Genomic DNA, 12,067 nt, shown 5'->3' with positions numbered 1-12,067 from the left:
CTTCTGTCCTTCCTTCCGGCTAAACAGCCCAAGGCTGTAGGCAGGCCTGGGTGGGAGCCGTTTCTCTGTCCTTCCTTTGTCCCCGTCACCTCCCTCCCCTGGGTGCTGGTGAAGTACCCATCCTTGATCACAGGGACAGAGACCCAATTGTTTTCCTGCAGCCGCGTCTTCCCAAGTCTCTCTCCTGGGATCACCCATGGGGCGTGGTGGGCAGGCAGGTGCGGGGCTAGCCAACTCACTCCAGGAAGCGCCGGCCCTCCGAGCTCACCTCCCACCTTCCCCTAGCCCTGTTCTGACGCTCTGCTCTGTGATTGCCCTGAGACACCCTGGGGCACCACTCTGGGCCACTCAGTAAGGCTTTCTTCCCTGAGAAGCTTGCTCTGTGGGGGCTCTTACTGTTTTGGGGAGTGGTTGACATATGGTGGAGCTGAGAGGGGCCTTGCTGCTGTTGAGCACATCTGTGGCGCAGTCCTGAGTTCCTGCTGTGGGTTCTGGTGCTTCCTCCTGTATTTGCTCTCCTGTCATGGTTTCCCACTTGAGGGTTATGTAAGCCTTCTGCAGAAGCCTAGAAACAGACTTGCTGCTCATCCTCTAGTGGTCACTGAGCTCACTCAGCACCACGAGGTGGGCTCTGTTTCCTGCTGGTGGTAGGGAGAGCCACCTCCGTCCACCGTGCAGGGTTAACTGCCCTGGATGATGCTGGGTGATGCCCTCTCGCCCCTTCCTGGCCAGCCGCCTCCTGCGTCTCTGTCTGAAACTGAGTGGAGACACCCCTCCCCCGTGCTGCCCTTACTGGGTCAGGACGGCTCTGGCCCTCTGGGAATGAGGTGCAGAGAAAAGGCCCACCCAGCATGGGCTTAGGCAGACCGCCCGTCTGTTAATTGGAGGTGATGGTTCATTGGAGGCCTTGGCACAGGAGAGGCTGTTTCTGACCGTCTGAAGTCCTATCAGGGGAGATGCTTTCAGCCTAGGGTCCATTCTTCTGGGAGCCACGCGGCAGTGGAAGGGAATGCTCTGTGACCTGGGCAGGCATCTCCAACACACTTCAGTTTTTTACCTCTAGAAGGATAAGTCCAGCCTTGTGTAGGGCATCTTCCGCCCCAAAGGGGGCTTTTAATTATTGGAGTAAACCATACATGACAGAAAAGCGCACCCACCACAACTTGATGCAGTTGCGCGTACCCGCAGAGCCGGCACCTGGGTCGGGAGGCGCAGCACCTCCCGACGTCTGTCTCCTCCAGCCCTTCCAGCGCTCGGGACTGTCCGCTCAGCAGCCAGAGGAGCCAGAGGAACCTGACTTCCCCACTGAGGCTCTTTCCCAGTGACTTGTGCTTGTTTGGGGTCCCTTTGTGGTCAGCTTGCAGGGGCATCCTCGCCCCGAGGACTGGATGGGGCTGTGGCAGTGAGAAAGCCTGTGCCCTAGGGAGAGCTGAGATGCGGCTTCCTGAGGGTGGTGCCAGAAACACTCAGGAGACCACTCTCCCCAGTGTTGCCCCTACCCACCCCTGCTGAGCTCCGTGCTAGGGGCCCAGCCAGGCCCACCCAGGACTGGTGCTGGTCTGCAGCCGCCCCTCCCCTGTGCCTCAGTGCTCCGGCCAGTCATGGAGATACGGGGTGGGGGTCAGGCCCTGTTTCTCTCAGAGGCTGGATCTTCACTGGGGTCAAGGAGCATCAGGAAGAGAGGACCCCAGATGTGCGCAAAAACTACTGCGGGGTCTCCACGGCTGAGTAGTCTGTCTGCTTTCTCAACCTCAGGAGAATGTGTGGGGAGTGGCACTTTATAAAGGTGGACCTTAAAACTCCCGTGTCGGTCCCCAGGAGGTGCGGATTTCTGAGAAGTCAGTTGGGAATTTGCAGTAGGAAAGAGACAAGGGAGAGCCTCCCAGATGCGGGCCTGCCAAGGATGCTTGCAGAGGGTCCCAGTCCTCACAAGCCCTACTCCTGGGGTGGGGAGCCTCTGGAAGCAGGGAGGGAGCTGAAGAGAGCCGTGACGTGAAGTCCCTCCACTTGGGAGGCTTCATGTCTTCCAGGCGTTTGGTTCTGCCCCCCTCCTGCCCCTGCTGTTTGGAAGTTTAAACAGGGGGGTCAGATTTGACCTTCTGCAGGCGCTCTACCCCGAGAGGGAGGGTGCTGGTGCTTGGGGGTTTCTCTGTGAATCCAAGGAGAAGCACTTGGGTCTGAGAAGAGCAGGGTCCTGGCCTTGTACCAGGAGGCTCCAGCTCCTTCCAGAGACAAACCTCGAGGGTCCTCAGGAAGGAGCCTAGAAGCCTGCCTAGGACAGGGGCCTGGGTAGGAGTGGGGAGGAGCCCAGACAGGCTGGGCCCTGTTCAGGTGGCTCCTGACTCAGTGGCATTTGAGCATGAGGCCGCCCCAAGAGTGGTTTCGGGGTCTCCCAGGCCAGTTTCCCTCTGGGAATGCACGGCAGGAGCTCGGGGCCCAGCAGGTGCCCCCGGGCCTGGCACTGTTGTTGCAGGTGGACACCCGGGTCTGACCACAGTGCAGGCTTCCTCTGTCCTTGAGCCTGAGCACCCGAGTTTCTCTGGAATCTGGTGTCCCTGTGGGCCAAGGGCAGGGCTGGAGGGCTGTGGCCTTTATCCAGATGGGCTCGGTGCACAGGGTCATTACCCCCTGCTCTCCCTGTGTTCCAAAACCTGGACAGCTGGGGAGTCCAGTGAGTCCTGATTAGTCATGAGCCCAGGTTCGAGTTTCTTTCTCTCTGGATTGTTTGGATTCTTGCAGTGAATCTGAGAGTTTCTCCTATTTGAAGTCCTTTGGGCTTTCAGCTTGTGTGGGTCCTGCTAAGCCAAGCGCTGTGATAGGCTTCAGGGCTCAGCCACATGGCTGACAGGAGTGTGTGCATGCCACCTGTGTGCTCTGTGGTTCAGCGTCACTGTGCTGGCTGTGATGGCTTCCCATGTTCCAGCCAGATGCTCCCACTGAGCAGGAACCGAAGGAGCCACCCGACTCAGGGCAGGGGCTGTGAAGGCAGGAGTCTCTCCCTGAGCTCTGGTTGCTCAGGGCGTTGCCTGGGGCAGGGGCTTCCCCCTGTCTCGTGCAAGTGTGGCAGTGGCTCACGTAGGTGGTATGGTTGCCTGGCGTGGTGCTCACCTTTCCTGTCTCCCAGGGGTCTCACAGTGTCACTGGAGCAGACAGGCCCGCCGCCTCTCCCCTCTTTCCCCTCAGGCTGCCCAAGGTTTCACTTTCTTTCTGAACGTGGCTGGCAGGGCCTTTTGTGGGTGCTGATCCCAGCCCTGTGTGTCGGGGCGTCTTACCACATCACACCTCCAGCAGTGCCCACTCCCTGGGCACTCCCTCGCACCCCCATCCCCCTGCTGCCAGCAAGTTCTGAACAGCTGTGTTCCGTCTGCTCTGCCCTCGATCGCTGCTTTCATCAGGTCCCCTGCGGCCCAGCCGGGAGCTGCCAGTGACTTAGTGCAGCTGGAAGGCAGCCTGGGACAGACAGATAGCTGGCAGGGCTGGGCCTCCCTTCTCAGCGGTCATTCTGCACCCTGGCTGGACATTAGAGGGGACTTCTGAACAATTCTGGTTCGGCCCCAGCCCAGCCCAGGACATGCATGTCTCCATCTCCCGCATGGAGCCTCTATTCAGAAACCTTTCCAGGTGACCCTTTTATTCAGCAGTTGAGAACATTTGCTTTAAGCTCTGGAACCTTGTGGTTAAAGATCCCTCGCCTTCTTTGTAGCCTTTCTGGCGGGGTCTGGCCCTGCTGCTTTGGGCCCAGCATGGGGGTGAGCAGGAGGGCTGCAGGGTGGGGCTTGCTCAGTGTTACAGCCCCAAGAGCCGCGTTGCTTTCCGTCTGGCTGTAGCAAACAGCAGCTTGTTTTCTCTCGACCCACCTGGTGGCCTTTGGGCAGAAAGCAGTTAAACCGTCTGGGACAACAGCACTCCCTCCTGCCGGCCCGGGCTCGGGCTCGGCCCAGGCTCATGGGTGGCAGGCTGAAGACCGGCAGCCGGCTGTGGGAATCTCCATATAAGGCCGCTGTCACTCCAGCGTGCCTGCTCCTGCACGCCAGCCTCCAGCCTCCGCCTCCTCAGAGCAGCTCCCCCCTACCGCCCTGGTCTCCAGAGAGATGGCTCCACCAAGGCTGGAAGAGCAGCTTCTGCCAGGAGGTGCCTCCGGACCCTTGTCTTCCCCTTCTCTGTGTCCTCTCTTCCCTCCATTTTCCTCCTTATCCCACATTCCCTGGAAGAGAGGGGTGGGAAACTCATGCTGAAGGTACCAAATGTTGAACTAATGTCTACCCACTGGGCCCTTGGGTTTGCAGGGAGCTGCGACAGGCTCTTCTCTGGGAGTTCGCTGTAGAGAGCCCAGGCAGTGGCTTGGAAGGACGTGTGAACCCTTGGAAGTGAGTGCGGTCTGCACAACCAAAGGCAGAAGGGGCGGTGCGGAGGCACTGTGCACTGGTTGCTGAAGTTCTGTCCCATGAGGCGCTGATGGACAGTTCTGGACCCTGTGCATGTGTCCTGGGATCAGACAGCACAGCAAATGGGTGGTGGGTGGCGAGGCCACTGTTGGGGTGGGAGGTTACAGGCGAGCGAGGAGAGAGACTAGAATGATCTTTGTGGTACTGGGTTAGAGTTGAGAGTACCGGCGTGTTTAATGGAGACACACAAGGAGGGAGAGAGGTAAGATGGATAGGTAGGAAGGTAATGGGTGGGTGGGTATGGGATGTGTATGCTCCTTGTTCTGTCCACTGAGAGCGCCCAGATGCAGCAATGCCCCACTAGCAGCGGGCATACCTAGCACCTAGGTGCTGAGTTCTAATTCTCTTCTCCAGTGAAAGGGACGTGGGCTCCTTGGAGAAATGGCTGATTGTAGGACCAGGGCAGGAGTTACAGGCTGAGCCTGGGGTGCCTCGTGGTGCCGGTTGAGAGGAAGTGCTCTGAGGACGCACAGGTGCACACCCAGTGGGGTGTGTTCAGGAGCCGTGGGCTGTGAGCGTGCCCTCAGTGGTCACAGCCGGAACAGAATACAGTGTTGTACGGGTGGTAACTCAGACTGTGAAATCAGCCCCTGTCCGTGTGAGTCTATGCTGACGTAAGGAAACGGGGACTAAAGACACAAACAAGAAGGGAGAAGACACAAAACCCCTGGCACAGAGGGCTCCGAGGAATCTGGGCGGCGACTCCGCCCTCACGGGGGCGGCGCTGACTCCCACTCCTCGTGTGTGGGCCCCACAAGCAACCTCCTCCAAAGAGGACGGTGTGCGCAGGGGACAGCAGTGACTTGAGAGGCAGAGGCCTGACGAACACCGCCTCAGCCGTGTTCTCAGGCGCTCAAGATCAGCGTAACTGGAAACGTCGTGTGGAGACGGCGCTTCCTCCCAAAACCCGGAGCCCAGTGTAACCAGAGAGAAACACCCGACACGCCCAAGTGTTCTACGCAGTGTGTGAGAGTAAGGCGCGTCTGAGAAACTGTCACAGCGGAGAGGACCTGAGGTGACGTGGGATCCCGGGACACAAAAGGGACGTGAGGGAAGCCAGGGAATCTGGGCACAGGATGGACTTCAGTGAATCATCACAGATCAGTTTGGCTTCTCGACGGTAGTCAGCGCGCCCCCTCCCCGATGTAAGGTGTCACCAGCAGGGGAAGTGGAGTCCGGGGCACGGGGGGACCCCTGCTGTCTTCACAGCCTTCTTCAAATCCAGGTGTATCCTGAAATTAAATGTTTATTTTAAAAATAGGAAGAAGTTGCACCAAAGAAAGTAGGAGAAAGAGGAAGTTCTCCAGGCCAGGCAGCCGGGAAGGGCTGGGAGACGAGGCGCTGCTGGAGTTGTCCTTGCAGTAAGGGAGGACCCCGACTTTGGACCAGGAAGCCCCGGGCCGGCTTCCAGCATGGACGGGGGGCTGGGATCCCGGGAGCGAAGCCAGAAGGCGAGTGGGTTCAGGTCACAGTCGGAACCTCACCAGGGGCTTTGCTTCCCTCCCTGCAGCCCTGGGGAGACCCCCACTGTGACCTGGTGTCTGGGGGCCTTATTTTCTGCCTCTGCGGGGGGAGGTGGGAGGTCTGGTGGTGGCTGCAGGTCAGAGGTTGTGCTGGCAAGTGACTGCTGAGGCTTAAACAAGCATCCTTCTCGGGACCAGTCGACCTTTACCTACAAGATTCTCTTCAGACTCTTTGATTAAACCAAGGCAGCAGGACCAAAACAGGATTGACGGTCACTCGTCCATCGGCGGTTGGAGGACTGGCACCTTCCCGCCACCTGCTCTCCTCTGACCTCCCTGCTGTGCTCATCACCAGGGTCCTCCCATCCATGTTGCAGACCTCGTGTGCTGTTCTGGTCCAGCTCTAGGCTGCACGGTCAGCGTTGTGAGGTCGGAGGTGTTTGTCAGCTTTATTCCGTGCTTGGGTGTCTGCTAGACGGGTGGCTGCTGTCGGGAGCGGTGCTTTGCTTTCGTGAGTGATTTTCTTGTATCTCCGGTGGAGGTGGTGCCGCACGCCTCAGATTTGTGGGGACAAAATGTTGGTTTATCGAAAGACCCTCGGTACCTGTGCTTCTTCATCGCCAGCTGTACTCTGTCTCTGCAGCTCTGCCCTCTGAGCCTGGCTCCTCCCATGAGGACCTGGCCAGACAAGCCTGACCCCCAGTGCCACGAGAAGCCTTTAAGACTTGACTTCTCCGTTCCTGTCGCCTTGCTCCAGGCTCTCCACAGGCTGCGTCCACCCGTTTATGTCAGCGCTGATCTCACCGTGGTGGGTGCTGTGTCCCCAGGGCCTGGCGTTCAGGGTGTGTGTGCTGACTCCAGCCCCTCCTCAGTCAGCTCTCATCCTCTGAGCCTGTGATTAGCAGCCCAGGTTCCTTCAGTGGGTACCCATGGGACTCACCTGGGACCCTTGTACCCACTGCTTGTCGCTCCTGTGAACCGAGACCTGATTTGGATGAGCCCCAGTCCCAGAACACCCTCTACTGGAGGAAGATGGCCGCCTCGGGCTGCGGCCAGGCTGCTCGGTGCAGCGTTTCTGAGCAGCTGAGGGGGAGGGAAGGACAGAGCCTGCTGGCGTGTGCCAGCTGCGGCGTCCTGCCCGCCCCACCCAGGGGGACCGGGGCACTCCTGGCGGTGGTGCCAGCACCAGCCTTCCTGCCCCCACCTTGCCGGGCCCTTCCTCCCTTGGCTCCGGGAAGCCCCCCGGAGCACCTCAGGTGCCACCCAGCTGCTGTGTGCCCTCGGGCTCTGCCTCCTTGCCCACTGCAGACCTGCTGTCTCGGGCCCTCCCACTCTGGTGGACGTAAGTCTTTGCCAGAAGGAAACTTTCTGTTGAGAGGTGAAGGCCGTGGACACAGACACTGGCTCTGTCTCCTTTGCGTCTGAGAAAGAGCTGAGTTCACATCCCTTCTGGATGTCCGTCCTCCTGCGCCCCTTTCCTGCCGCACCCCTGCCCCAGAGAGGCTGCGCTGTCTCCAGCGCCTCTCCAGCTCTCACACTCGGATGGCCCTCGGGTTGTGTCTCTCCAGCTGCCATGATCTTTGGGTACCAACGGAATTGTGCCCCAGAGGTGGCTGTGGCAAAGGCTTAGGGTGGCAGCTGGCTTTCCTCCTGAAGCAGCCAGTGGTCTTGCCTTCCACATGGCTGCTGGCCTCCGTCCTGTCTCTGCCTCTACTGCTCCTGCCCGTCTGAGTCGCGTCACATATACCATTAGCCTAAAAGGGTCTGTTTTCTGTGAAGGCAGGGATAGAAATGAGCCAGAGAAAGCCAGCATATGCGCCAAGTACAGGGAAAAAAAATCTAGTTCTTTAGTTAGTGCCTTGTTGGGGGTCAGGGTGCTCCTGTGGGCTGGGGTCAGGCTGCTCCTTCCATGGGTGCACCTCGGCCTTCCTGTCCTCCAGGCCACCTCGGGCCCCTTCCTTCCAGTCCTACCAGCAGGCCTGCCCCAGGCCAGGCCCTGCCCTTCTCTGTCCAGTGGCCTCAGCGCTCACTTCCTCTTCCTCTTCCTCTTGGCCTCTGCTGGGCCGCGGTGCGTGTTCACCTGCCCCGGCCCTCCCAGCCCCGTACCCGCTTTCCTTGTTTTCCTCTCAGGTACCGCTGCCTGAAATGGGGTCATTCTTTGTTTTCTTTTTATTTCCCTCTATCACCATAAGAATAAAATGAGCTTCGTGAGGGTGGCCCTCTGTCCTCTTCTTACCTCTGACCCTGGCACGAAGCAGGTGCTCAGTAAATGTCTGTTGCCTGTACTCAGACTTTTGCCTGGTGCCTTCCAAGGTGACTTCGTGGTCTTTCAGGAAGCCTTGAAGCCTTCTTCTCTGTCACTGACGTGTCAGGAGACGTGATTATACATGTAAAGTGGATCTAGTTAGGGTTTAGGCAGAGGCTGCAGGCCCACGGGACTGGGTGTGAGTCACGCAGGTGATGACATACTTCCTCTAGAAGTCTTTCGGGTTGGCTCCCAGAGACTGCCAGAGTCACCAGGAGCAGAGGCCAATACAAGGGAGACCATGCCTGCACGCAGAGGAGCCTGGAGGGGAAGGGGCAAGGGTGCTGGGTGGGAACCAGGAAAGGCAAAACTCTGAAGGCAGATTTCAGTGATGGGGAAGGAGGTGGGTTTACTTCAATGGCTGGAGCTGAGGAAGTAAGGCTGCTTGGCCCTGGAGCGGGCCGGCCATGTGCTGTCAGAGGGCTCGCCTGTGCTGGGTGCTCTTTGGTACGAAGTTTGTGCCCGAGGTCAGCACACCTGGGTGTAGGGTGTCGGCAGCCTGTAGGAGAGGGGGCCCAGGCGTGTGGGGGCTGCTCCTGCCCAGACTGCTTTCTGCGGTGTCAGCACCGTGTTCTCTGACACAAGCAGTGCGCGAGGGTTCCCATTTTCCCACATCTCGTCAGTACTTGACCATCCTGGTAGGTGTAAAGCCGTATCTGGTGGTTTTAATTTGCGTTTTCCAAATAACTAGTGACGTTGAGCATCTTTTCATGTGCTTACTAGCCATTTGCATATCTTTTTAGGAGAAATGCCCATTCAGGTCTTTAGTCCACTTATTAATTGTTTTTTGCTGTTTGAGTTGTAAGAGTTCTTTATGTATTCTGTATATTAATCCTGTATCAGACATGTGATTTGCAAATATTTTCTTCCATTCTGTGGGTTGCTTTTTTTTACCCTCTGGATAGTGTCCTTGGATACACAAAAGTTTATAGTTTTAATGAAGTCTAGTTTATTTTTTTCTTTTGTTTGTGCTTTTGGTGTCATATCTGTGAAATCCAGTGTTACAGAGCTGTTGCCCTGGGTCTTCCTCTGAGAGGTTTGCAGTTTTTGCTTTTGCCCTTAGCTCTTTGATCCAGTGTGATTTGGCCTCGTGTATGGTAGGGTGGGCGCTGGGCTCTGGTGTGGTCCTGCTGGCTGGGTGGGATGGGCGGTTCTTCCCTGCACCCACCCCATCCGAGGAGCGGGGGGGCCCTTGGCAGGATGCTGATGGCTTGCTGCCCAGCCAGAGCCTGAGCCAGCGGGCCAGTCCTGCCCTGCAGGTGTGAGAAGGAACTTTCCGGCCTTGGCAGCAAGTGGAAGGGGTGCTTGTGTTTTCTTCTTCCTTAAAAAATAAGTTTTGCCAACTCTACCAATGCCCCATGAAGGCAAGGAGTTTGCTGGTTGACAAAGCCTGGAGCGCTCCCCCATCCCCTGAGCACTCGTGTGGCGTTGGGCTCCCTGTCCCTCTTCTCCCCGTGGCTCCAAGGCTGTTGCCTCATGTGGGTCCATCCCGTGTCTTGTGGGGCCCTCTGTGCTGGGTCCATGGACACCCATGCCGCCCCAGATGGGGCAGGGGCCAGGTTTTGAAAGGGGGCCTCCTGGGGACAGGTTGGGGGGCCTGTGCAGCAGGGTCTTCTCTGGCAGGACCCCCTTCTGCCCGCACATCTTGTCAGGATGGGAGTTCATCCTTGGGGTGCCGGCCCAAGCCGCCCTGGTCCCTGGCTCCTTCTGCAGCACAGGCAGTGTGTGGGGGCCGGTTAGGAGTCGGCCGACTGGGTTCCCATCCACCTGCCGCTCTGGGCCTCAGGACAGGGAGGGATGTCGGGCAGCTTCTGGGTCTGAGGTGGAGGCTTTGGGCAGTGGGTGCTCCTCCCCGGGGGCTGGGCTGCCGGCCCCTACACCCACCTTGTTATTTTCCATATTTGTGTGATATTTCGTTTTATTTTTAAGTGTATAAGTCACTGCCCTTTAGCGTATTCACAGGCTGGTATATAGTCATCACCACGGTCTAGTTTCGGAACAAAGCAGCTCTGCCCTCCTTAGCTGTCACCTCCTCTCCCATCCCCCATCCCCCTGCCGCCTCCAATAGCCATCGCTCTGCCTTCTGTCTCTGTCTGCCTGCTCTGGATGTGTGGCCTAGCTGAAATCCCCTGCAGCGCCACCACCCCCACCTCTTGCCTTTCAACTCTCATCTGCTGGTTGCTACAGTCCTGGATCCCAGGGTGGTGGCCGCCACGCAGGGCCCCAGGCACCTGGAGACAAGGCTCCATCTCTGGGCCCTATGTCTCCTTCCAGCCAGCTCCTCCACCTCCTGCCCCGTGACAGGGGAGGCCTCTGCCCCGCGTGTCACCTGCTATCTGCTTAACAAACGTAGCAGCTGCCCTAGAGGTGAGGCGAGGCCGGGTGGGAGCTGGAGCTGAGTTCCCTGCCCCTGAGAGCCCTCAGCCAGGATCTTTGCACGTGGGGTGGTGGCAGCCGTGGCCACCTGCCTCCTTCCTAGAGGCGTCCTCATGTTTGGGGAAGTGAGTTAGGAGGATCCTCACTCTTCACCTCAGTAGGAACTTCTTAAAGCCATCTTTTCTTGGTTTTGGTTTTCTATCACTAACATCAGTGTCCAATAGTGTTTGCTGTTAGAAAAGGAAAAAAGGGTTATCATTCGTCCCAACCGCAGCCAGGCAGCCTGGTGGCCCTGCTCACAGACGGCCTGCCTTCAAGGGTGTGTGTTTCTCTCTGGCCCCTTCCTCTAAAAATAACCTCGCTCTTGTGAAACCACGTCCTCTGGAACCTTCCTCACTGCTCCTTCGGCACAGCTGCCCTGAGACAGGCTCCTGGCCACCTCGGTCAGGTCACCCCAGCTGTCCTCGAGCGCCCCCTGCCTGCCCCCCCATAGGGAGAGCTAGGATGGCTCTCCAAGGGGAAGGGATGTCCAGCTGGATGTCCCCTGAGAAGAGCAGGCCTGTCACCTCTTCCCCCAGGGATGGCTCAGGAGGAAGTAGGCCTTAAAGTGGGTGGGGCAGTGCACACGCTGTCCTCTGCTGTAACAGGGGGCCCATACAGCTGTGAGAGATTCAGGTGCCTGTTGAGAAGCAAGGAGGGTCAGAAAGGACCTCGGGATGCAGGGACAGTCTGCTGCCTTCCTCGGGCCCTGAGAGCTGGCCCCTGAATGACTCCCTGCCCTGTCTTCCCCCTGCAGCCCACGACCCTCCCTCAGGGCACCATCAACATGAACCAGTGCACGGACGTGGTGGACGGGGAGGGCCGAACAGGCCAGAAGTTCTCCCTGTGCATTCTGACCCCCGAGAAGGAGCATTTCATCCGAGCGGAGACCAAGGAGATCATCAGCGGGTGAGTTTGCTCCGCAAGTCTTGGGAGGAGGCGTGGGTCCATGGACTAGGTCTCTTGGACACAAGTTGGGCATCATTGCCCTCACTTTCTGCCTTGTGTGTCTCCTTGTCTGAGTCCCTTTCTCCACTCACGCAGGCCTCACCCTCCACCTTTCTTCATCCCTACTCGCCCCCCAGGGCCTCCTCTCCTGGCACTGCCACGTCCTCCTCAGGCCTCCCCCGTGTCTCCCCCTCCATTCTCACTGCAGCCCAGCCTTCCATTGCTCGGCCTTGAGGGGCTCAGCCTCCAAAATGCAGCCTCCTTCCTGCCTCAAGTCCCGTCACCCGAGGGTCACCTTAGCTGGCCCGGGGCCCCTTCCCAGCCCCCCGGCTTCACCACCACCGCCCTGTGTCCTTCAGCCCTGAGCTGCCTGTCATCCCTGCTGCGTCTCACCCTGTGCCTCCCCTCCTGCTCTGCCCTCAGCCTGGAGCAGCCCCTCCATCCTCTGGACACCCTCCCCTGTGAGTCTTGCAGCTCCATCAGCCAGTGCT

General features: G+C 58.6%; 1 protein-coding gene across 8 annotated transcripts in view; it reads left to right on the top strand.

The window, feature by feature from the left end:
* The window catches only part of MPRIP (myosin phosphatase Rho interacting protein), a 108,792-nt gene that overhangs the window by 46,846 nt on the left and 49,879 nt on the right, over positions 1-12,067 (top strand). For 7 of the 8 annotated variants that reach the window (XM_032499050.1, XM_032499048.1, XM_032499045.1 and 4 more), the window contains exon 4: positions 11,386-11,537. In XM_032499050.1, the coding sequence (XP_032354941.1) occupies positions 11,386-11,537 (152 nt within the window). Of the gene's footprint in view, positions 1-5,226; positions 5,461-11,385; positions 11,538-12,067 lie in introns of those variants that run through there. The other variant, XM_032499049.1, reaches the window with a different exon arrangement.

This window comes from Camelus ferus, chromosome 16, assembly GCF_009834535.1.
Source record: "Camelus ferus isolate YT-003-E chromosome 16, BCGSAC_Cfer_1.0, whole genome shotgun sequence".
Classification (NCBI taxonomy): domain Eukaryota; kingdom Metazoa; phylum Chordata; class Mammalia; order Artiodactyla; family Camelidae; genus Camelus; species Camelus ferus.
Note: the sequence above shows the minus strand (reverse complement) of the source record. Positions and strands in the feature narration are given on the sequence as shown.